The sequence below is a fragment of the Macaca mulatta genome, chromosome 12, assembly GCF_049350105.2.
Source record: "Macaca mulatta isolate MMU2019108-1 chromosome 12, T2T-MMU8v2.0, whole genome shotgun sequence".
NCBI lineage: Eukaryota > Metazoa > Chordata > Mammalia > Primates > Cercopithecidae > Macaca > Macaca mulatta.
Window position 1 is genome coordinate 9,149,084 of NC_133417.1, and position 26,172 is coordinate 9,175,255.

The 26,172-nt window shown below is 41.1% G+C and overlaps 1 protein-coding gene across 4 annotated transcripts in view; it reads right to left on the minus strand.

Annotated features, from left to right (window-relative positions):
- Positions 1-26,172, minus strand: part of UGGT1 (UDP-glucose glycoprotein glucosyltransferase 1) — a 106,769-nt gene that overhangs the window by 58,779 nt on the left and 21,818 nt on the right. For all 4 annotated transcript variants that reach the window (XR_003721203.2, XM_015109808.3, XM_028830603.2 and 1 more), the window contains 10 exons: positions 23,841-24,015; positions 22,084-22,180; positions 20,983-21,061; positions 16,677-16,777; positions 15,832-15,931; positions 13,845-13,905; positions 9,608-9,699; positions 7,743-7,893; positions 3,362-3,481; positions 1,688-1,773 (listed from right to left, as the gene is read on the minus strand). Coding sequence is in view for 3 of the 4 variants with exons in the window: in XM_015109808.3 (XP_014965294.1) it covers positions 1,688-1,773; positions 3,362-3,481; positions 7,743-7,893; positions 9,608-9,699; positions 13,845-13,905; positions 15,832-15,931; positions 16,677-16,777; positions 20,983-21,061; positions 22,084-22,180; positions 23,841-24,015 (1,062 nt within the window). In the remaining variant the exon portion in view is untranslated. The remainder of the gene's footprint in view (positions 1-1,687; positions 1,774-3,361; positions 3,482-7,742; positions 7,894-9,607; positions 9,700-13,844; positions 13,906-15,831; positions 15,932-16,676; positions 16,778-20,982; positions 21,062-22,083; positions 22,181-23,840; positions 24,016-26,172) is intronic.

The following is a 26,172-nucleotide window of genomic DNA, read 5'->3' on the forward strand; positions in this document are numbered from 1 at the left end:
ACCAAGGTATCTTTCAATTAAGTGAATGGATAAATAAATGGGGGACATCCATATAATGACTATTATCCAGTGATAAAAAGAAATGAGCTATCAAGCCATGAGAAGACACAGAGGAAGAAGCTTAAATGCACATTGCTCAGTGACAGACACCAATCTGAATAGGCTACATGCCGTATGATTGCAACCTAGAACGTTCTGGAAAATGCAAAACTATGAAGACAGTAAAAAGACCAGTAGTTGCCAAAGATTTAGGGGAAGGGAGGAAGAGATAAACAACTGAAGCACAGGAGATTTTTAGAGCAGTGAAACTAATCTGTATTAAACTGTATTGTAATATGAATACTTGACATCATACATTTGTGTCATCAACACAAATAACAAATCTTAATGTAAACTACAGAGTTTAGTTAATAATAATGTATCAATATTTAGTAGTCAACTTGCAGGACCACATGAGCTCCTACAAAGAAGGGAAGAGGAGCCTGCACACCCGGCTCTCTCCAGCTATTCACAATCTCCTCAGGTGCCTAGGAGTTCAAGTATCTTCTTCGCATCTGCCTTTGCAATCTGAAGACCACATGCCCTCTTCTTGTTCCTCAACTCAAGAAATACTGTATTAGTGCCAACTGTCGACCACGACCCAACTTCTTCTGTGTTCTTATATTCCTCTTTTAATCAAAACATAGCTCTGGTTGTGATCCAGTAATAGGTTCTTCCATCTAACCAGATGTATCATGCTTTATATGAAAAATGTCATCAAACTCAAAATATCTGCATTTCCAACTATCAGAACTCTCTGTTTTCCTCAAAGCCTATCTGAAATCAAGCTTCTCCATAAAGCTTTGTGCTTCCCAAATATCTCAATGATGTTTTTGTTTCTCTGAAATTCTAATGCACTTATAACTAACCAGTAGGACATAACCTAGCAGTTGATCACGTATCTCCCTAAAGGGTTTGAAAGTATACAGAGGATCTTTTCCAAGAAGGTAGAATAAGGCATATATATTTATAGCATTTAGCCCAGTAGTAATCATGGAACACATAGTAATATTTATTGAATAAAGAGTTGTTTTCTTATTTTCAAATTTTCTAAGAATTAAAATTTCACCAACATGTAAAATTACCAGAATTATTCAAAATGTAGGTGAAAATACCTTAGCATTTATATGTAAAACCTTTAAAAAATAAAAAAATAAAAAATAAAAATAAACTGTTCTTAAAAGGACAGTGGAAATCCAATCATTCAGTACCCTGTTGGCAGGTCTGGCAACACAAGAGAAGTAACTGTTACTGTTCGCATCTACAAAAGGTTGTGTATATGTTTAGTCCTTGACAGGCTAACAAGTTATTGGCAATGCTCTGTACCTCTGCTGAAAGTGGAAATAGGTTTTGTGATGTGGACACTCACCTAGGAAAATTCCCTTCCATTGGGAAGCAAGCTGCAGCCAGAAACTACTTTTACATGGGCTATTTATTGATAATTCAATGGTGGTAAGCTTCTATTCATTGAGAAGCAAATTCTCAGTCCCAAAAGACACTGGCTTCATACTGACCAGAAGATAAAATTGCCATTAGTGATGTGCACTATTAATTATCCTACAACTCAGTAGCACCACACTTGCATTTAAAAATGACAAATAAAACCTCAGCTAAATTAGATATATCATCAAATCAATACCAGTGTTACCTTAGTGGTATATGATTACTAAGGAACATCTCGGCTATGTTAATCAACTCTGCTGTGGTCTCATGTGCAGGATCAACTATGAAAACCTGTTGAAGAAAGGGAAAAGAACACATGAAATGACTTTTATTCGAGTATCCGTGGGCTGAGAAAAATGTTATGAGTCACTGTACATGAAGTCAACCTTTTTCGAGCTACGGTTGAACCACATAAAAGATGAATTATACAAACAGCAGCTACCTCCCTCTAAGTTCAAAATACGTGGTACTGAAGGGCTAGGCGATTTTCTCACGGACTTAGGCTGATAACAAGGGAACTGTACTCCAGAGTGCTGATGCTGGTTCTTCTACTACACCAAACAAAAACCAAGTTTAGCAACTCTCTCACCTTAAAAAATGGAGCCTGCCTTTTTGTATATTCATTTCTGAGGATCTCTGAATTAAGAATTCACTTAGAACCTAATTCTTAGACCACAGTCACAGCTGTCAGGTAAGCACATAAACACGTATTAGGTGCTAAGCAACTTAGACATATTCTCTCACTTAATAAAGTTCAGGCATATGGTAAAACAGAACGAGATTTAAATTCTGACCAGAAAGGAAAAAAGTGGTTTCAAGAGACAGAAAAGTGGCCAGGTGTGGTGGCTCACACCTGTAATCCCAGCACTTTGGGAGGCCAAGGCAGGTGGATCACCTGAGTTCAGGAGTTTGAAACCAGCCCCGCCAATGTGTTGAAACCCCGTCTCTACTAAAAATACAAAAATCAGCCAGGTGTGGTGGCATGCGCCTGTAATTCCTACTACTTGGGAGGTGAGGCAGGAGAATCGCTTGAACCCGGGGGGACGGAGGTTGCAGTGAGCCAAGATCCTGCCACTGCACTCCAGCCTGGGCAACAGAGCGAGACTCTTTCTGGGGAAAAAAAAAAGAGAGAAGAAGAAAGGTAAAGACGGCAATTTTCCCTGCAAGTTCTGAGGAGGCCAGCCTTGGCACTAACCCTACCACTATCTCTTTCCCAGCTATGTGAGGGAAGGGAAAGAAACGAGCGGGAAAAAGTGGGCCAGTTAAGAACCCTTTCTCTCTCTCTAAAGCAGCGCAAGAAGGAGTAACAAGTAGGAGTTGGCAAACAGCCTTATTTAAGAGAATAAATGAAACTGCTGAATTCTAGGGATTACGATATTAAAGAAAAACAGCAGCAATATGCACCTTCTTACTTAAAAAAAGAGCTATCTTAAAACTAATAAAACAATATTGCTATGAACCTAAAACTGCTCTAAAAAATATAGTCTTAAAAACAAACACATCACTGAATGGTGTGAAGAGTATGAAAACTTATTCAATCTGGAAAAGCTGATGAGAAAAAATAAAAATTAAAAACTAAAAAGTGTTTTAAAATTAAAAACAAATTAAAAGAGTAAAACAACAGTCTAAACCTTCATGTTAGAAATGAGCATTTCCCCACACTCTGAGGGGGGCTGTAACGCTCCTGTTACGTCCCACAGCCCCACAAGAGGCCAGTACACTACAAAGCCCTCCCAGTGTGAACAGGGAGAGTATTTGGTGGAGGGTGGGGGAGGAAGCAGCTAGTAAAGGCGAGACGTGACCATTCTACACGACAAAAAAAGAGGGACTAGGCCAAGGGAGAAACAGAATTCACAGGCAGACAATAAGAGTTACTTACCATATTATGTAAGTTTTTCCTGATCTGCCGAATAACACCAGGAAAGGTGGGTCGAAGCAACTCTTGTAAACTAGAAGGCCATGAATTATATCTGCTATCAACCTCTAGGTTGTTGACCCACTACAAAAAATAACACAACAGGATGTATGCACATTAGTCACCAGGTGTAAAATCTGCAATAACAACAATAAGACTTTGAATTATTTGAAGAAGAATCACATGAGACAAGACCATTTTCAAAGATAAAAAGATTGGGTGCAGTGCCTCACATCTGTAATCCTAGCACCTCGGAAGGACAAGACAGGAGGATCACTTGAGCCCAGGAGTTCGAGACCAGCCTGGGCAATATTATGAGACACCCATCTCTGCAAAAAAAATATAAAAATTAGCCAGGCATGGTGGCTGCTGTCCCAGCCACTCAGGAGGGTGAGGCAGGAGGATCACCTGAGCCCAAGGGGTTCGAGGCTGCAGTGAGCCATGATCGTGCCACTGCACTCCAGCCTGAACAACAGAGCAAGACCCTATCTCAGAAAAACAAACAAAAAAGATAAAAAGATTGAGTGGAAAAATAAGTGACTAAAAGACAAGCCACAGGATAGATAAAGACATTTGTAACCTACAAACCCAATAAAGGACTAATGTAAAGAATGAAGAAATACATAAAAATAAGAGGAAGAAGCTATATAGATCTATATATATTTTTTTGAGATGAAGCCTCTCTCTGTTGACCAGGCTGGAGTGCAGTGGAACAATCTCGGCTCATTGCAACCTCCGCCTCCTAAGTTCAAGCGATTCTTGTGCCTCAGCCCCCCGAGGAGCTGGGATTACAGGCGCCCACCACCACACCCGGCGAATTTTTGTATTTTTAGTAGAGGCGGGGTTTCGCCATGTTGGCCAGGCTGGTCTCCAACTCCTAACCTCAAGTGATCTGCCCACCTTGGCCTCCCAAAGTGCTGGGATTACAGGTGTGAGCTACAGCACCCAGCCCTAAACTTTTTAAGAACAAAGGAAAAAAGAAAAAGTAAAAAAACAATTGGAAAAAAAAATATGAATAAGAAATATATAGAGGAAACCCAAATGGGCAATAAACATAAGAAATGTGTACACCCTCAACTGTAATCTAGGAACCATGAGCTAAGACCTCAATGAAATTTCATACCTGCTAGACAAAAAAAGTGAAAGTTTGTCAAGATCCAAGAACAGGAAAAGATACAGAGCAAAGAGAACTCTCATGAAATGCTGGTGTGTGGACAATCACTTCAGAGAACTGGATCTAATAAAGTTGAAGACTATATTAGTACTAATTTTTCTAAAATGAATGCAGTACTGCTGGGTGCAGTGGCTCATGCCTATAATCCCAGCACTTTGGGAGGCCAAGGCGGGCAGATCACAAGATCAAGAGATCGAGACCATCCTGGCCAACATGGTGAAAACCTGTCTCTACCAAAAATGCAAAACTTAGCTGGGCATCGTCATGTGCACCTGTAGTCCCAGCTACTCGGGAGGCTGAGGCAGAAGAATCGCTAGAACCTGGGAGGCGGAAGTTGCAGTGAGCTGAGATCACACCACTGCGCTCCAGCCTGGCAACAGAGCAAGACTCCGTCTAAAAATAACATAATATAACATAACATAACATAACATAACATAACATAACATAACACAACAGCAGCACCACTAAGTAGTTCCAGGTATCTACCCCAAATAAATTCACATGTATACACAAAAAGAGAGGAAAAAAGAGCCTAATTAAAATAGTGTTTACAACAGCAAAAAATCAGAAACAACTTCATGTCCGCAAAGAGCAATGGTTCAGGAGGCTGAGACAGGAGGACCTCTCGAACACAGGAGTTTAAGGCTGCAGCGAGCTATGATTGCATCCCTGCACTCCATCAGGGTTTTGTCATGTTGGTCAGGCAGGTCTCAAACTCCTGAGCTAAAGTGATCCACCCGCCATGGCCTCCCAAAGTGCTGGGATTACTGGTGTGAGCCACCGCGCCTGACTGGATTATCCAATTTTTTTTTTTGAGACAGAGTCTCACTGTCGCCCAGGCTGCAGTGCAGTGGCACGATCTTGGCTCACTGCAACCTCCGCCTCCTGGATTCAAGCAATTATCTTGCCTCAGCCTCCCAAGTAGCTGGGATTACAAGCGTGTACCACCACGCCCGGCTAATTTTTGTATTTTTAGTAGAGACGGGGTTTCACCATGTTGGCCAGGCTGGTCTCGAACTCCTCATCCCGAATGATCCACCTGCCTCAGCCTCCCAAAGTGCTGGGATTACAGGTGTGAGCCACTGTGCCTGGCCTCAAATTTTTAGAGTATTAGATAGGAGCCAGGCAAGGTGGTATATGCCTATGGTTCCAGCTACTCAGGAAGCTGAAGCAAAAGGATTGCTTGACCCCAGGAATTTGAGTCCAGCCTGTGCAACATAGTGAGGCTTGTCTCTAAAAAAACAGAAGAAAGAAAGAAAAATATATTTGATAGAAAATAAAAGGACAGGCCGGGCGCGGTGGCTCAAGCCTGTAATCCCAGCACTTTGGGAGGCCGAGACGGGCGGATCACGAGGTCAGGAGATCGAGACCATCCTGGTTAACACGGTGAAACCCCGTCTCTACTAAAAAATACAAAAAACTAGCCAGGCGAGGTGGCGGGCGCCTGTAGTCCCAGCTACTGGGGAGGCTGAGGCAGGAGAATGGCGTAAACCCGGGAGGCGGAGCTTGCAGTGAGCTGAGATCCGGCCACTGCACTCCAGCCCGGGCAACAGAGCAAGACTCTGTCTCAAAAAAAAAAAAAAGAAAGAAAAGAAAAGGATAAAATAAGGGACAAGGGAATGCACACCAACTTGAGAAAAGATAAGAACTTCAGGAAGGAGAGGGGTGGCTGGTAAGGGACAAAGAAGAGCTTCAACTAAAACTGCCTTTTTTTTTTCCAAGAAAACAATTAAATCTGACACAAAATGATTAAACGTTAACATTTAGTAAGCATGATGATGGGTCGTATGGTTGTTAGTCCTTTTATGTTTGCATAAATATATCATGTTAATGTTATTATCTTTTACTCTTTATAAGTACTTTTAACAGAAAAGCAAATGACATTAACAATGTCTTCATCAAAATAAGTTACATCACCAAGTATGAATTCAAGTAATGATTATCTACATTCTACATTATTTCTCCTAAATAAAATTTTTCTAAAATGAATGCAGTATAGAAACCAAGAAAAAATAAGAGCAGCTCTCCCCCCATCTTATTTTTACCACAACTGCCCAAGATGGCACTATCCCCACATCCTCTCTTTTTATTTGAGACGGAGCCTTGCTCTGTCGCACAGACTGGAGTGCAGTGGCATGATCTCAGCTGCCTGCAACTTCCACCTCCCGGGTTCAAGTGATTCTCCGGCCTCAGCCTCCCAAATAGCTGAGATTAGGAGGTGCACAATGCCACATCCGGCTAATTTTTGTATTTTAAGTAGAGACGGGGTTTCACCACGTTGGTTGGTCAGACTGATCTTGAACTCCTGACCTCAGGTGATCCACCCGCCTTGGCCTCCCAAAGTGCTGGGATTACAGGCACGAGCCACCATGCCCAACCCTATACCCCACATCCTCTGACAGATGATGAGACAAAGGCTCAGAAAGATCATACAGCAGGCAAAAATCTATATAAATCCTTCAAATCCCAGATATCAAAATCCTACTAAAGAAGGTTCTTAGCTAAAAAGTGACATTTTCAATAATAGCTTTAATTTACAGAGGTCACAGAAGCACACCAGATCGTATGCCATTGAGAAAATACAGACTAAACACTTTTTCCCGAGAGATGCTCAGCTGAATCCCAGGGGCATGCTCAAGTGAAAAAAATCACTGTCTTGGCTGGGCGTGTGGGTTCATGCCTATAATCCCAGCACTTTGGGAGGCAGAGGTGAATGGATCACCTGAGGTCAGGAGTTCAAGACCAGGCTGACCAACACTGTGAAACCCCCTCTGCTAAAAATACAAGAATTAGGCGTGGTGGCAGGCGCCAGTAATCCCAGCTACTCGGGAGGCTGAGGCAGGAGAACTGCTTTACCCCGGGAGGTAGAGCTTGCAGTAAGCCAAGATTGCACCACTGCACTCCAGCCAGGACAACAGAGTGAGAGCGTCTCAGAAAAAAAAAAAAAAAAAAAATCCCTGTCTTAACCACACTAGCAACAATGACTCAAGTTTTTGAAGCAGTTAAGGGCCTACTTTATTACATTCACTAAGCCCCACAAGCAACAGTGAATCTTTCACACCAGCAAAAGAGATGGTGGGAGGAACTCCACCCTCACAGGAGACAAATTAGAAAACCATAAAAAAGATTCCTGGTCGGAAAGTCCTTTGATCACCCTAACAGAATACTCACTGAAATAGCAGGGCTCCGGATGTCTACTGCGTAGTCTGCCTCAGAGGGCTGGATGTTCAGCTTCAGAACATTATGCAGAGAAAGGCCTTCTATTCCCAACCTATGCAGACCCTCCATTACCCGAGCTTCATTCCTCAACACATCAAACAGACTGGGGGGAAAGAAAAAAAGGCATTTACTAGGAAAAAAAAGCTTTTAAAACAAATTCTTACCATGAAAATAAATGTATCAGTTCAACCTCAATGCCAAATCAAATTAATTGAGAAATTTAAAAAGGGAACTCTTCTCCAAATTAATTGAGAAATTAAAAAAGGGAATAAACACACAAATTGAGCATAAAACCCCAAATCTGTACTTTTACACGACATGATTTTAAAAACAGTATATTAATCTCTCTGTATTCTTTCTTATAACTGCATGTGAATTTACAATTATCTCAAAATAAAGATTAAAAAGAGATACTACATTATATATGCTCAATATATGTTTCAATGTCAGTACCAGTTCATACAGACAAACATGACCACAGAAAAAAGCCTGGAAGAATCCACACTCAACTTACAGGTTTGCTGGGAGATATAGAAAAGATAGAGATGAAGGGCCAGGAGCGGTGGCTCACGCCTTGTAATCCCAGCACTCTGGGAGGCCAAGGCAGGTGGATCACAAGGTCAGTAGTTCGAGACCAGCCTGGCCAACATGGTGAAACCCCATCTCTACTAAAAATACAGAAAAAATAGCTGGGCATGGTGGCAGGCGCCTGTAATCCCAGCAATTTGGGAGGCCAAGGTGGGCAGATCACAAAGTCAGTAGTTCAAGACCAGCCTGGCCAACATGGTGAAATTCCATCTCTCTAAAAATACAAAAAAAAAAAAAAGCTGGGCATGGTGACAGGTGCAGTAATCCCAGCTACTCAGGAGGCTGAGGCAGGAGAATTGCTTGAACCTGGGAGGCAGAGGTTGCAGTAAGCTGAGACCGTGCCACTGGACTCCAGCCTGGGGAACAGAGTGACATTCCCTCTCCAAAAAAAAAAAAAGATAGGAAGGAGAAATAAGATGTGATTAAAAAAAAAAACCAAATGAATAAAGTCTGAATTCTACCTGACTGTCTGCTACCCACCCCAAAATCATGAAGACAATCAAATGCAATTTAATACTGAACCACATTTTACCAAAAAGTGGTATTAAATATATGTAGACAGAACACCTTCTGAGACACAAGAAACAGGTTTTTTTTTTTGTTTTTTTTTTTTTGTTTTTTGAGATGGAGTCTCACTCTGTTGCCCAGGTTGGAGTGCATGGGTACAATCTTGGCTCACTGCAACCTCCACCTCCCAGGTTCAAGTGATACTCCTGCCTCAGCCTCCCAAGTAGTTGGCACTACAGGCACGCACTACCAGGCATGGCTAATTTTTGTATTTTTAGCAGAGATGGGGTTTCACCACGTTTGCCAGGCTGGTCTCGAACTCCTGACCTCAAGTGATCCGCTGGCCTCAGCCTCCCGAAGTGCTGGGATTATAGGCGTGAGCCACCGTGCGCAGCCCAGAGGCAGTATTCTTAATAAATCTACTCCACACTGTTCCAAAAGTCAAAGAACCTGTTCCCATGGTTAAGTGGAAAAGTATCGTTTCTAAAAGGACAGCCTCAGAAAACACTCAGGCCCCGAACATACACTGTAACACAAGATGGAGACATGTCATCCTGCCCACCCATCACAGCATGTGCCTACTACCTACATCCATCCAGTGGGGCCTGGTAAGCCATCAGGCTTTGCATTACGCCGTATCAACAAGGAACAGCAATATGAACATGTTACAAGGTGCTACACGTTACAAAAACTTTTCAGAGAATGAAAAATATTATCCTTACCTGAATATATCCTGTGTATCTAAATCAATGTGAAGTCCATTGATGAAGAGGGCTGAATCTCCAGGTTGTAATCCTAAAGTTCCCTTGAAATACTGAAAAATTTTAATGATTATTAGGGAGCTGTGAGAGAATGTTTAAAAAAATTTAAGTGTTTCTGGGCTTCACTACCTGTACAAATCTTGGCATCCTAAAGCAGGGCTAAGATTTGCTTCAAGATGCTGTTGGGATTCAATGGCAAGCAAGACAGGGGATACCATAGTGTATACACATTTCAAAATATGTTGTACACCACAAAAATATGCATTTTTTACTTTTTAATTTTAAAAAGAGGAGAAAAAACAATAAGGAGATCATGGAAAGGTGAGTCAATCGAGAACTGGAATTTCTTCCAAGGGAGAGAGGAATTCGTATCTTCTCACGCCCCGGCTACGTGCACAGCACCCGCAGACGATACAAAAAGGCTGACCCAGGCCAGGCGCAGTGGCTCACACCTGTAATCCCAGCACTTTGGGAGGCCAAGGCGGGTGGATCACTGGAGGCCAGGAGTTGGAGACCGGCCTGGACAATGTGGCAAAACCCCGTCTCTACTAAAAATACAAAAATTGACCAGCTATGGTGGCCTGCACCTGTAGTCCCAGCTGCTTGGGACGCTGAGGCACAAGAATCGCTTCAACCCAGGAGGCAGAGGCTGCAGTGAGCTGAGATAGCACCATTGCACTCCAGCTTGAATGACAGAGCAAGACGCTGTCTCCAGAAAAAAAAACAAGACTGACCCTGAGCTGGTGAATACAGTCGTTATCTATTTCTAGGTCTGGACACTGGTAATATACATGGGTTCATTTTGGGAAAGTTCATCAAATGAATGAAAATTTGTGTGCTTCTTTCTTTATGTTTCATATAAAATACATACATTTTGGGCTGGGCACAGTGGCTCATGCCTGTAATCCCAGCACTTTGGGAGGCCAAGGTGGGTGGATTACCTGAGGTCAGGAGTTTGAGACCAGCCTGACCAACATGGTGAAATCCCATCTCTACTAAAATTACAAAAAATTAGCTGGGCGTGGTTGGCAGAAACCTGTAATTCCAGCTATTCAGGAGGCTGAGGTAGGAAAACTGCTTGTATCTGGGAGATAGAGGTTGCCATGAGCCAAGATCATGCCACTGCATTCAGCCTGGGTGACACAGCAAGACTTCATCTCAAAAAAAAAAAAAAATTTGGCCAGGCATGGTGGCTCATGCCTGTAATCCCACCTCTTTGGGGGGCAAAGGTGAGTGGATCACAAGGTCAGGAGCTCAAGATCATCCTGGCCAACATGGTGAAACCCCATCTCTACTAAAAATACAAAAAAATTAGCTGGGCGTGGTGGCGCACACCTGTAGTCCCAGCTACTTTGGGAGGCTGAGGCAAGAGAATCACTTGAATCCGGGAGGTGGAGGTTGCAGTGAGCCAAGATCATGCCACTGCACTCTACCCTGGGCAACAGAGCAAGACTCCATCTCAAAAACAGAAGTATATATTTATGCTTTAATAAAATGTTTTACTCAAAAAAAATTAAGACTCCATGAAACAGCAATATAGAATAATTTTGTCTTCCTTAGGGGGAAAAAGGCCCTAAATTTAAGATAATATTTGATGTTTTAATTTTGGAAATTAAAAAGTAAATATAAACTCCCAATAAGGTTTTTCAATTTAGTAAACATTTGAGAAGCATTTATTTATCCCTCAGATGTACTTAATTCACTAATATCTCAGACATGAAGATCAAGGAAATCTGGGGTAAAGATAGTGAATTGAACGTAAGAACTTTTTTCCCTCCTGAAACTCTACTGCAATGTCAGTAGAGCAACTTTTTCAGTTATAAATCCACAAAGACAGAGAGAACAGGAAAGAAAAAGGCCACCAAATTTTGGAAGCTGGAAGAGAGGTGCGTGAGGAGTTACTGTCCCAGTAGCCCTGAGAAAGCTGAATGCTAGACCAACAACGGGCAAGCTCAACAAGAAACCTGTGTCACCCCGCGGAACTCACCAAAGGCTCAGGAACTGGCAGCACACAGGACGTGTACAAGGGGTGATTCTTAGCTAAGTTCTGAGATAAAGCCCTTTAAGACAAAACCCCTCAGTCCCCCAACTGATTTCCCACAGCCAGGTGACTGCAGTCAGTGCCACCCTCTACTGTAGCAAAAGGAAGGTTCATTCCCTGGAAAAGAACAAAACAGAACATCTGTGGACAACAGCAAATCAAGCACAAGGAGGACAGGGACCCCCACACACAAAATGGGGAACAGAAGGCAAGTCACCAAATGCTCTTCCCTACTGTGCTTCTACAGCTCTAGCAAACAGATTTCACCCTCCAGACAGAAGACTAACGGATCCTTTTCTGGAGACTGACAAGGACTGACCAACCCAAAAGAAAAGGAACAAAGATACTGTCACTGGGGTTCCCTAGGAAACGGTCACAACACAACACCTTACAGTCACAAAGCCAATCATTAGGACTTCCAACCAGGTCCTTAGTGCCTCACTCTGGGTGTGACTGCCAGACACCTAAGGAAGGCCTCCACCACTAAAGAGACCAAATCCCGAAAACGGAGCTTAAGAGGAAACAGACTTTGCAGACAGAAAACACAAGCACCACTGTCTTCAGACAGAAAACACAAGCACCACTGTCTTCAGAGATACACAGGAACAGCATAAAAAGAACAACAGAAACACCTGAAAATTAAATATTTGACAACTAAAGGAAAAAAGACACACACAGGTTGAAAACTCTTACCAGAAAGTTGTTGTTTTTTTTTTTTTTGAAAAAGAGGCTGGGCGCGGTGGCTCAAGCCTGTAATCCCAGCACTTTGGGAGGCCGAGACGGGAGGATCACGAGGTCAGGAGATCGAGATCATCCTGGCCAACACGGTGAAACCCCTTCTCTACTAAAAATACAAAAAAAATTAGCCGGCCATAGTAGCGGGCGCCTGTAGTCCCAGCTACTTGGGAGGCTGAGGCAGGAGAATGGGGTGAACCTGGGAGGCGGAGCTTGCAGTGAACTGAGATGGTGCCACTGCACTCCAACCTGGGGGACAGAGTGAGACTCCGTCTCCAAAAAAAAAAAAAAAGAAAAAGAGAAAAGAATAGGAAATAAAAGACTTTTAAAGTTAAAAGGCCAACTAGTCAAAGAGGTGCAACATTTGAAAAAATAAATAAATATTTCTAGGAAAAGAGGAGAGAGAAACCAGAGAGAAGAAACACAAAAAAGAATTCAAGAAAGTTTCCCAAAGCTAAAGGCAATGATTTTTCCAGATTTTAAGGGCCCATGAACCATCCTACAGGAGAGATTTTTTTAAAAAACACATATAATTATGAAATTTCAGATAACTAGAGTCAAAGAAAAGATCCTTGAGAGATCTCATACAAAGGCTTCAGACTTCTCAACAGCCACAATGGAAACTAAAATTCCAAGAGGCGAAGTCTTGTTTCAAATTTCGAAATGACTTCCAACCTAGAATTGTATAATCTGCCAATACTGTATAATGAGCTATCAATAAAAACAAGTAGAAAATTGATTTCTCAGAATTTCAAATTTGCCTCCCAGGCAACTTTTCTCACAGAGAATGATGAGCTGTACCAAAATAAGGAAATTAACCAAAAACAAAGATGACGTGGAATCAAGCAACAGTGGATCCAACAAAAGAGGTTAAAGGAAGGTCCCAGGATGACCAGCACGCACCGGGTATATAGAGCTACCAGTCCATGTTAGACCACGTCAAAACTAGATAAAATCAAAACCTCCAATATTGGGAAGACAGATAGACAGGAACCGTGCCAATATGGAACAGTGGTGGGACAGAGGGAGAGAACTGAAAGAAAGTTAAACCTCATTGTTTAAATAAAAGGCCAATATATAACGTCTGAACGGGAAAAATAAAGTACCGATGTAAGCTAGAAATCTGGAGAGAAATATCAGAAGAATCAGCAAAATGTTGAAAGTGTATGTTTTCAGGAATGGGGTGAAACATGTTAGGGGTGCGGCTTTTCTAAACAACATGGTAGCACCATCTCATGCTTTCAGTTATATGCATACTGAACTTTGATTAAAAACTAAAAATACAAAGATCACAGAAATGAAAAAAATCACAATCTTAGATAAAAGAAGAGTGACACTGTTAAATGCTGCTGATTAAACTCAGATTTCTTTATCTTGAAAGACAGAATACAAAACAGGTCAGTATTTTCTATCGGTGAATACCTTCTGATTCTCTTCCACTTCGGTTCTAAGTTCTGAGCTCACAGCTGTTTTTGTTATTGCTCTAAGGAAATAAAAACATTATGAGTGCTTGGCTTAGTATTTGATATAAAGTCTTCAATTTCCATATTTTAAAATATGAAACACATTATTCAACAGATTAGAAAAAATTAGATGGCAAAAACCTTAAATCTTTATAATTGATAAATACACTTCTCCTTTCTCAGATGTGTATATTTTTTGTAAGATACAAAATCAAAGAAATGTAGCAGCCATAGCATTATAAAACAGGTGCAGTTGCTTCCAAGTTCTTAAACATATGCACCCCATTTCTATATATGATCTGTACTACTCTCAGGCTAAAAGGATAATGTCGAATACACCAAGGCAGCAGATTGCTCTTCCCACTCAAGCACTTATGGTGGAGGTGGAATCATTCATGTATACCTTCAAGTAGCAGCTGGACTAAATGAGAATTCACTACATGATGTCTAAGTCCCAAATAAACAAACTTAGTTACAAAATATCTCACATCAGAAGTCAAAACACTTCATTCAGTGACTCAAGAAAATGACTGGGAACCATTCAAGTCAATAGTTTCTAAAGATTTGGCTTGTAAAACAATTTTGCCTTGCATTTATGTGACGTGCAGCAATATTACAGAATTGAAGGCAATGCCAGAAAATGTACAAACAAAATCTTTTTTTTTTTTTTTTTTTTAGATGAAGTTTCGCTCTTGTTGCTCAGGCTGGAGTGCAATGGCATGATCTTGGCTCACTGCAACCTTCGCCTCCTGGGTTCAGGTGATTCTCCTGCACTAGCCTCCCGAGTAGCTGGGATTACAGGCGCCCGCCACCACACCCAGCTAATTTTTGTATTTTTAGTAGAGAAGGGGTTTCGCCATGTTGGCCAGGCTGATCTGCAACTCCTGACCTCAAGTGATCCATCCACCTCGGCCTCCCAAAGTGCTGGGATTACAGGTATGAGCCACCGCGCCTGGTCCACTTCCCCCTTTTGGGTACCAGACAAGGTGGGTGGATCACCTGAGGTCAGGAGTTCCAGACCAGCCTGACCAACAGGGCAAAACCCTGTCTCTACTAAAAATACAAAAATTAGCCAGGCCTTGGCCTCCCAAAGTGCTGGGATTACAGACGTGAGCCACCAAGCCCGGCGCAAACAAAATCTTATTCTGTCACTATGAACTTAGCCTCTACGGCTTAGCCTAGAGGTCACTTAGCCTCTATGGCTCAGTGTCTTCAAGATTCAGTAAGATGACATATATAAAACCTTCCGTGAAGAAAACCACTGTGGTCTGGGACAGACTCTAGATTAGTCAGTTACATGAGCAAGACCCATCCAATCCTGAAAGGCAGGTATTTTTATTCCCATTCCACTGCTGAGGAAACTGAGGTAAAGAGAGGTTGTTTATTTGCAAAGGTCACACAACTAATAAGCAGAAGTGCCAGGAACATAACCTAAATCTGTCACTTCAACCACACGACGCATGGTTTTGCCATCTTCAAGACACAGGGCACCATCTGCAGTAGTAGTGGTGGTGGTGGTCATAAAGAATCTTAATTTTCACTGGGTGCAGTGGCTCACGCTTGTAATCCCGGCACTTTGGGAGGCCGAGGTGGGCAGATCACTTGAGGTCAGGCGTTCGAGACCAGCCTGGCCAACACAGTGAAACCCTGTCTCTACTAAAACTACAACAAATTAGCCGGGCATAGTGGCACACGTCTGTAGTCCCAGCTACTTGGGAGGCTGAGGCAGGAGAATCACTTGAACCCGGGAGGCGGAGGTTGTGGTGAGCCGAGATCGTACCACTGTACTCCAACCTGGGCAACAAGAGCGAGACTCCGTCTCAAAAAAAAAAAAAAAAAAAAACTTAATTTTCTAAGCATTTTCATATTTTTATTACCTCATTTGGCAAGTGAACATGACGACAACTGGGTATGATGTTAAGGAGAGGAGCATTATTCTGTATTACCTGGCTTTGGTAGGAAAATTCTGACTAAGATCCTTCATAACAACCAGAGCCAACTCAACAGGAGAAGCCAAGATTCGAGCAGCAGTCTGGAAACTGAGATCTGCGATGATGTCAAATATAATTAAAAGTGGATTAATCTAACGCAATGAGAAGCAGAAAACAAAATCCACATTTACTTCCCACTCTTTTCTTGGTAATTAAGAACGTCTTAGAATGCAACCATTCCAGAGAGTGCCCAGGATTTTATTTCAGGTTGTATTCACTTCAAAGATCCCTGGAGCGTGCAGCTGAGCCGTTTCTGATAAACCTGCAGAAGACACTAGGGCACACACTAACGCACGCAGCAGAGGCTGGATCAGGCCCAAGTCCTTTTCCCTGTTCTAAATTTACAGTACATCACAAAATACAGCATGGAGACTTTCAGCAAATGATGTTGTGAAAAATACTTGAAAAATAGTTCTTTGGAACAGAGAAAAACACACACGTCCTGCCACAATGACATGTCAATAACATGTCTTTAACACTCTATAGAGAAACAGTTGAAGAAATGTGTATATATATGTAGGAACTTAAAGACTATGACCTGTTTCTCGTATTACAAGTTTATGTATGGTCACACAGAAAGACTTGCCGCTTGTTTATATATATTACTTCCACCTAGTGTTGTCTGTTTACAAAAGGATTTCCTTTCTTCCCTGACTAATCGTAATTAACCATTCTTATCTTTAAAATCAGAGGCACCCTCAGAATCACATACTACATGCAATTAAACCCAAATTTTGCATTTTTAAAGCCATAAAACTTAGCCAAAAAGTTGGCCAATGACCTCTCCCTGTTTTCATTACCTTGCAATTGCCAAACTTTTAAAGGTGCCATTTCATTGGTGCTCTCCACAAGATGCTTTCTGAGCTCTTTCAACTGTCCCTCCAGGTCGGGGTGCAGATCTCTAAAAGAAACATAAAAATCAGTCCTTTTCATTATTTTTTCTTTCCCAGAACACAAGAAGAAGTAAACCAACTTTATCTTCATGGTTTTCCTCTTCCAACCCTAGGAAATTTTCTACAATATAAGGGGAAAAAATGAAGTATAATTATTCCTCTTTAAAAAAAATAGAAAATTAGAAGTTAGTTTAAAACTCACAAAATTTATAGAAAAATTGCTAGAATAGCAATTCCCTGTGAGGTAGATAAGGAGACTGGGAGTGGTTAACAAAAGAGACTTTTCAGGCCAGGTGTGGTGGCTCACGCCTGATATCCCAGTCACTGAGGAGGCCAAGGCAGGAGGATTGCTTGAGCCAAGGAGTTCCAGGTCAGCCTGTGCAACACAGCAAGACCCTGTCTCTTAAAAAAAAAAAAAAAAAAAAAGAAAGGAACAAAGGAGACTTCAGCTATACCTGCAGTGTTTACGGATCTGTTTTATTTTGTTTTCTTTTGTTCTTAAAGTAAAAGAAGGCTTATATAGGAAAAAAAAGAAAGCTTAATAAATAGTTCTATAGGACAGAAAAGCAAGTATGGTAACAGCAATCTATTCTGGGTCGTAAGTATGTGGGAATAAATTCTCCTCTATGCTTTTGTGAATCATTTTAATTTCTCAAAGTAAAACTGAGGGGAAAAAAACTGCTACCAGTCCCAAAATGAGTTTCCTTTAGCCTACATGCTCATAAATCTCTTAGTCACATGAATACAATTTAGGCTAACCATAGTTACTGAGTTTTATCTTTAAATATAGCATATTCCACTACAGTAAAGGAGAGGTGATCTGGGGCAGAGATATAACATTTACATCAGACAGACAGATGGTTAGTACATTACTTTTTTCTTTTAAATGCTATAAACTCAAAATTTCTTAATACAAAATACAGAAATTAGAATTCCCTCAGACCGTTCACTGTCCAACCAACCCACTTCCTGTCAGTTACTACAGCCTGAGCATCCCAAATCTAAAATTCTGAAATCCAAAATGCTCCAAAATCCAAAACTCATTAAATGTCAACATGACATCAAAGGAAATGTTCATAGGACCACTTCAGGTTTCAGATTTTCAGACTTAGGAGTGCCCAACTGCTAAGCATAATGGAAATATTTCAAAATTGAAATCTGAAACTCTTCTAGTTTAAACATTTCAGAAAAGACACTCAACCTATATAAACTCTTAAATACCAAAAATGAGGCCAGGCACAGTGGCTCACACCTGTAATCCTAGCACTTTGGGAGGCCAAGGTGGGCAGATCCCTTGAGCCCAGGAGTTCAAGGCCAGCCTGGGCAACATGGCAAAACTCCATCTCTATCACAAATACAAAAACTGAAGTGAGAGGATCACCTGAGCCTGGGGAGGTGGAGGCTGCAGCAGGCCATGATGGCGCCACTGCACTCCAGCCTTGGTGACAGGCTGAGAGCCTGTCTCAAACAAACAAACAAAAAAAACGGCCTAATTACTTTGGATAGCTAAATAACTATTCTGAATGTCCAAAAGGTAAAACAGCCTCAATATTCTTGATAATACCTTTGTGCTGTGAATGCATAAAATCATAATGCTACCCAAAAAATAAACATAAACAACATAAATGTGAAAAAAAGATTCTGAAGCTGGGAGTGGTAGCTCACACCTGTAATTCAAACACTTTGGGAAGCCAAGGCAGGACAATCACTTGAACCCAAAGTTCAAGACCAACCTGGGCAACATAGCAAGACTCTATCTCTACAAAATATTTAAAAATTAGCCAGGCATGGTGGCACACACCTGTAGTCCCAGCTCTTCGAGAGGGTGAGGTGGGAAGATCCCTTGAGCCCAGGAAGTCAAGGCTGCAGTGAGCCGTGATTGTGCCACTGCTCTCCAACCTGGATGACAGAGCAAAGCCCTGTCTCAAAAATTTTTTTTAAAAAAAGAATTCTGAAAGCCTGAGTCAAATAAAAATAGAATATGATTACATTCTAATGAGGCCAAAACTGATGTTAAACAAGAAATGTATATATGTGCAGGACGAACTCAACATGTAATTCAATGTAAACTAAGATACATCTTCTAAATTGTTAATCTGGTTATTTCACTTGGCCAAATCTCAGAGCTGAAGTATATAAAACTGAGCCTAGCATATACTATTTCTATTTGATCACTTTCTCTCTCTTTCCCTCTCTCTCTCTCTCTCTCTCTCACACACACACACACACACACACACACACACACACACACACACACACACAATGTCCTAATAAAAATTTCCAGATAAAGCAGAATTCAGGGCTCTAAACAATTATCAAGCCATGAGGGAAATAACTTCAACTTTTAGAATAACAGCTAAGAAGACTTTCCAGGCCGGGCGCGGAGGCTCAGGCCTATAGTCCCAGCACTTTGGGAAGCCGAGGCGGGTGGATCACGAGGTCAGGAGATCGAGACCATCCTGACCAACACAGTGAAACCCTGTCTCTACTAAAAAAAAAAATACAAAAAATTAGCCAGGTGTGGTGGCGGATGCCTGTAGTCCCAGCTACTTGGGAGGCTGAGGCAAGAGAACGGTGTGAACCTGGGAGGCGGAGCTTGCAGTGAGCCGAGATCACACCACTGCACTCCCGCCTGGGCAACAGGGCAAGACTCCGTCTCAAAAAAAAAAGAACAACAGCTAAGAAGATGACTTTCCAGCTAAAAAACACTATGATACTTACATTAATTGGTTATGATGCTTTCATTAAATCATTATGTAATTACGGAATTTTAAAAAATACCATTTCCTTTCACATAAAGCAAATTATAATAAAACGTTTTTTTCTGAGCTGGGCGCCATGGCTCACACCTGTAATCCCAGTACTCTGGGAGAGTGAGGCGGGCAGATCACTTGAGGCCAGGAGTTCAAGACCAGCCTGGCCAACATGGTGAAATCCTGTCTCTACTAAAAATATAAAAGTTAGCCAGGCATGGTGGTGGGTGTCTGTAATCCTAGCTACTCAGGGGGCTGAGGAAGGAGAATCACTTGAACTCAGGAGGTGGAGCTTGCAGTGAACTGAAATTGCGCCATTTCACTCCAGGCTGGGCAACAGAGCAAGACTTGGTCTCAAAATAAATAAACAAATAAATAAATAAAAATAGTAATAATAGTAAAATGTTTTCTCCATTGAGCATGTATAAAATTTACTGTATCTATTTTGCATTTTTGCTCAGACTATGTTTGAAAAAAACTTTTAGGCCGGGCGCGGTGGCTCAAGCCTGTAATCCCAGCACTTTGGAAGGCCGAGACGGGCGGATCACGAGGTCAGGAGATCGAGACCATCCTGGCTGACACAGTGAAACCCCGTCTCTACTAAAAAATACAAAAAAACTAGCCGGGCGAGGTGGCGGGCGCCTGTAGTCCCAGCTACTCGGGAGGCTGAGGCAGGAGAATGGCGTGAACCCGGGAGGCGGAGCTTGCAGTGAGCCAAGATCACGCCACTGCACTCCAGCCTGGGCGGCAGAGCGAGACTCTGTCTCAAAAAAAAAAAAAAGAAAAAAACTTTTAAATACATTTTTTTCCTGGGAAAATATTAAGTGAAACAATTCAATTTCTCCTCTTACGGCAATCAAAAAATGGTATGTAACTTAATGCCATCAACTGAGAGGTAAGAAAAATGCACTTAAACTGTGGGCAGGTAGCCAAAGTATCAATTAAGAATCATGTGCTTCAAGCTGGACAGTGGTTAATGCCTGTAATCCCAGCGCTTTGGGAGGCTGAGGCAGGTGGATCACTTGAGGCCAGGAGTTTGAGATCAGCCTAGCCAATGTGGTGAAACCCTATCTCTGCTAAAAATACAAAAATTAGCCAGGTGTGGTGGTGCACACCTGTAATCCCAGCTACTCGGGAGGCTGAGGCAGAAGAATCACTTGAACCTGGAAAGTGCAGGTTGCAGTGAGTTGAGATCACACCACTGCACTCCAACCTGGGCAACACAACAAGACTGACTCCAAAAAAAAAAAAAAAAGAATAATGTGCTTCAGAATAATGTGAAATCATAAACTGTACTATAAACTAAGTGGTTGACTCTCCACATAGGATTGCATACATGAAGTACTGTTAGGAGATGGGTAACTCAGACAGTAATCAACAAGATGATGCTTAAAATGCAAGAAAGCCTGGAGGCTTAAGGAAAATGAGGGCGTTTCCCAAAATACACAGAACATACATACCTTAATTTTCCAAAGAAGAATCCCTGAACCTCATCAATAGGATCATTTTCACCAATCACTGTGGTGTTTACCTCAGTTCCTACGAAAGAACAGAAAATCCATATTATTAATAATTGCTCACATTTGAAGCAAAAATGTTACTAGTCTCATAAACATCATAAAATTGAATAATGTGAAAAAAATCAGAAACCCCTGAAATTATACCATTTAAAATGTTGACTATCACAATTACCCTTTGGCAATGGTTCTTTAAACAAACAAATGCATTTTAGTATCTCCTGTGTTCCTGGATAAAGAATGCATTTTTCCCTTAAACTTTGGAAAATTTTATATGCTAAAATCTTCAAAATTAACAGATTTAAACATTATGGACAACTATGAAATTAACAGTTTTAAACACTATGAACAAAGAATTTTTCAATATCAAAATTCTGAAGAATTTATAATTAGTCAACTTAATCCTAAACACATTATTGAAGAAAACAGAAGGATGAGGTAGTAGTTTATTTTCCATCTGCTTTACTACTCAGATTTTTTATCTTTAAAATGAGCTTAAAAGAAAGAAATGAAAAAAACAGCATTTAAAACTTGTAGATAAAATAAATTCAAAACCCTAGAGTATTACAACAGAAAGTATCCACAGTAAACTGTTCCATGTACAGAACTAATAAACACCACAAAATTGTTTGCTAAATATAGGATACTTTAAGATTTCACGTTGGAGTCACAAATAAATGGCTATTTGTAAACCCCATATAACATCAACAACAATAGCTACTACTTGCTGAACGTTTTTGGGCAAACTGTGCCAGGTTCTTTCTTGGTGTGTTTTCTTTTTTTTTTTCAGTACATGAAAAAATTCTTTACTTACACATCTTATTTATTCCTCCCCAATACTGGAAGAGACATGTATCATTACCTGCATTTTACACAAGAGAAAACTGGGACCTAGAGAACTTGCTTCAGGGTCACCCACTCAGATGTAACAGAACCAGGATGCAAACACAGGTTCAGCATACGCCTAAACTTTTCATAAGGAAACAAACTCCCCTTTAACTCATATTTGAAGAAAGCACATTGGTCCCACTTTTACCAATTCACCTTTCACCTGAGTATCATCCTTGGCCTTGTACTCAGTGCTCTTAATGGCCAATTCCACACCATAGCCAGAGAGGTAAACAGGCTCCTTCCTGGGATTCTGCAAGGAAAGCAAGAATTCCACCATTACCACCTAGCTCTTTCTATGTCACAGTGTACACAGCATGACCATGTTAATGTTGCATCTACTAGCCTTTACCTAGGATTATGCACTCAAAATATCTTTAAATTGTTTTTTAAGGGTATTAACTATATAGCTAAGAAAGTTCACTAAATAAATTTTTTTAGTCCAAAATCTACCAAAAAATCAAGAGTAATAAAAGCACTTATCTACCATTAAAATATTGATCATACGTTTTAAAAATCAATTCAGAGTCTGTATCTCTCTCCTTATAAAATCCTAGGCTCCCTTACATGTTGTAGGCTGCCACAACTATGGGAATGGAATTCAAGGTAGATGCAAAACCAGAAGAATGGATAGCCGAAAGTGCTAAGGTCCCAACCACAAGAAATGGAGAAAGAAAAGAAGAAGTTCCAGAACCTACAGAGCAGGGTTGAAAGGTGGTGAGGTCTCAATCCCAGAGATGTTTCTGAGGCCCATGGGAGTCTGCTTTTTATTAAACTTAAATGCCTTTGAGCGGAGCTTGGACTGACCAGATGTCACAGACTCACCAGCATCCTGACTGAAGATGGCCCTTCAGACATTAACATCTATCCTAACAGCAATAGAGGGGGCAGAGGGAGAGTCAAAAACTGGACTTTGATAAAACTTTCTGCTTGTACAAATTTTCATTTACAATTTTATAAAAATAATTATAAATAATTATTAAAAATATTAAAATTAAATATTAAAAATGTTGAATTAAAAATAATTTAAAACAATTATTAAAATATTAAAAATAATTATGAAAATAATAATAATAATAAAATGTGACTCACGCCTGTAATCCCAGCACTTTGGGAGGCTGAGGCGGTCAGATCACCTGAGGTCAGGAGTTCGAGACCATCCTGGCCAACATGGTGAAACCCCGTCTCTACTAAAAATACAAAAAATGAGCTGGCATGGTGTCATGTGCCTGTAATGACAGCTACTGGGAGGCTGAAGCAGGAGAGTAGAACTCAGGAGGCAGAGGTTGCAGCAAGCTGAAATTGTGCCACTGTACTCCAGCCTAGGTGACAAGAGCGAGACTCCCTCTCAAAAATAAATGAATCAATCAATAAAATTTTTATTTTTTTGGCATGAACTTAGTACTGAGCTTATTATGACACAGAAACTTTAAAGGGCTAACAACCTTTACATATAAATATTTTAAATGACTAAATATTACACAGAGTCTTAAAAGCTTAATATTATATCAAGTCTACCTATGAATCGCCTATTTAGAAAATCCTCCCGCTTCCAGCACATAAAAAGGTGGCAAAGAGAAAACAGAAGAAAAAAGATTGGAAAAGAAACTGAATTCAACAATCAGTTCCATAGTATAATGACCATATTAAAGTTAGAAAAGATTATTTACATGGTTCACTTTGAAATAAAATGTAAACTTTATAAAGCCATTTTTTTAGCATGTTTTTTATTTCTTCAGAAAGTGAAGCAAAGCACATCTTATGTGCAAATAACAAACTCAATGAAACTACTGGATTTCTCAAAAAAGGGGTTCAAATAACTAGATTATTTTATAAAGAGGGAGATTATTATGTTCTAAGGTCACGCTGGGCAAATTACATTCAAAACAGGTGTAAAATACATCAATACTTACAAATATATAATGTCTGAATACATAATTGATTTTGCCTGCATTGCTTTTTGATATAAGTTGGCGGTGAAAATTAGAAAATTCCTCAGAGCCAATCTCAGAGTAGAAAATCACCACTGGGCTTTCAGGATTAGATGACGGATATCTGTGATCTCCTTTGAACAATAAAGGTTTGGGTCTGAAAATAAATAATAAAAGCTTAAAACTTTAAGAATAATTGTGAAACACTAAAAATGTCACAAAATATAAAGTACAGCTATGAAAATTTAAATAAAGATTATAAGCATCTTAATATGAAGGGCAGCATGATATTATTTAAGTAATATTTTCTTAAATAATTACTATCAGGTATAAGTCTTATTTATTCATAATTAAAAATAACAAAAGTACATTATACAAAATACTAACTATAAAATGTAAACACTGGCCAGGTCCAGTGTGTGATGCCTGTAATCATAACTAAGAAGAGCCTGGGCAACATGGCAAAACCTCGACTCTATAATAAATAACAAAAACTAGCTGGGTATGGTGGCGTTCACCTGTAGTCCCAGCTACCCGGGAGGCTAAGGTGAGAGGATCACCTGAGCCCCAGAGATTGAGGCTGCAACAGTCCATGATCATGCCACTGGACTCCAGCCTGGGTGACAGAGCAGGACCCTATCTCAAAAAAAAAAAAAAAAAAAAAAAAAGAATAAAATAAACCTCAATTAATAATAGCTACCAATTCCTAAAAAGGGAGGAAAAGGGCCAAAAAAGGACACATATTCAAATGACCACTAAATCTTGAGTATGTATGTATGTGTTTTTTTTGTGTGTGTGTGTGTAAAACATAATATAATATTTCTGTTTGTTTGTTTTTTTGGAGATGGAGTTTCGTTCCTGTTGCCCAGGCTGGAGTACAATGACATGGTCTCGGCTCACTGCAACCTCCACCTCCTGGGTTCAAGTGATTCTCCTGCCTCAGCTTCCTCAGTAGCTGAGATTACAGGCATCTACCACCACACCCGGCTAATTTTTGTATTTTTAGTAAGAGATGGCGTTTCACCATGTTGGCCAAGCTGGTCTCAAACTGCTGACCTCAGGTGATCCACCCGCCTCGGCCTCCCAAATTGCTGGAATTACAGGCATAAGCCACCACGCCCGGTCAATATAATATGTTATATACTATGTTATATTTTAAGAAGTCCTCAGTCTGTCGCTCAGGTTGGAGTGCAGTTGCATGATCTCTCCACTCACTGCAGCCTCGACCTCCAGAGCTCAAGGAGGGACTACAGGTGCATGACACCATGCCAGCCAAATTTTGTATCTTTTGTAGACATGAGGTTTTGTCATGTTGCCCAGGCTGGTCTCGAACTCCTGGCTCAAGCAATCTACCCGCCTCTGCCTCCCAAAGTTCTGGGATTATAGACGTGAGCAACCACGGCTGGCCAAGTACTTTTTTCTACCCTATAAATAGAATATGATTACCTTTTCATTTAAAAATGTAAGTATAGGCCGGGCACGGTGGCTCAAGCCTGTAATCCCAGCACTTTGGGAGGCCGAGACGGGCGGATCACGAGGTCAGGAGATCAAGACCATCCTGGCGAACACGGTGAAACCCCGTCTCTACTAAAAAACACAAAAAACTAGCCAGGCGAGGTGGCGGGCACCTGTAGTCCCAGCTACTCGGGAGGCTGAGGCAGGAGAATGGCGTGAACCCGGGAGGCGGAGCTTGCAGTGAGCCGAGATCCGACCACTGCACTCCAGCCTGGGTGACAGAGCAAGACTCTGTCTCAAAAAAAAAAAAAAAAGTAGGCCGGGCACGGTGGCTCAAGCCTGTAATCCCAGCACTTTGGGAGGCCGAGACGGGCGGATCACAAGGTCAGGAGATCGAGACCATCCTGGCTAACATGGTGAAACCCCGTCTCTACTAAAAAATGCAAAAAAAAAAAAACTAGCCGGGCGGGTTGGCGGGCGCCTGTAGTCCCAGCTACTCGGGAGGCTGAGGCAGGAGAATGGCGTAAACCTGGGAGGCGGAGCTTGCAGTGAGCTGAGATCTGGCCACTGCACCCCAGCCTGGGCGACAGAGCAAGACTCCGTCTCAAAAAAAAAAAAAAAAAAAGTAAGTATAAATAATGCAAAAAGCAGAGGCTAACATTAAGCATATTACTTGCCAATTATATTAAGTCTATCTCCTCTACTATTTTTACTACTATGATCTTCCTAATGGACATTTTTATTTCTGTTTTTATTTTGGAGTCAGGGTCTCACTCTGTTGCCCAGGCTAGAGTGCAGTGGCATGAACACAGCTCACTGCAGTCTCTACCTCCCAGGCTAAAGTGATCCTCCCACCACA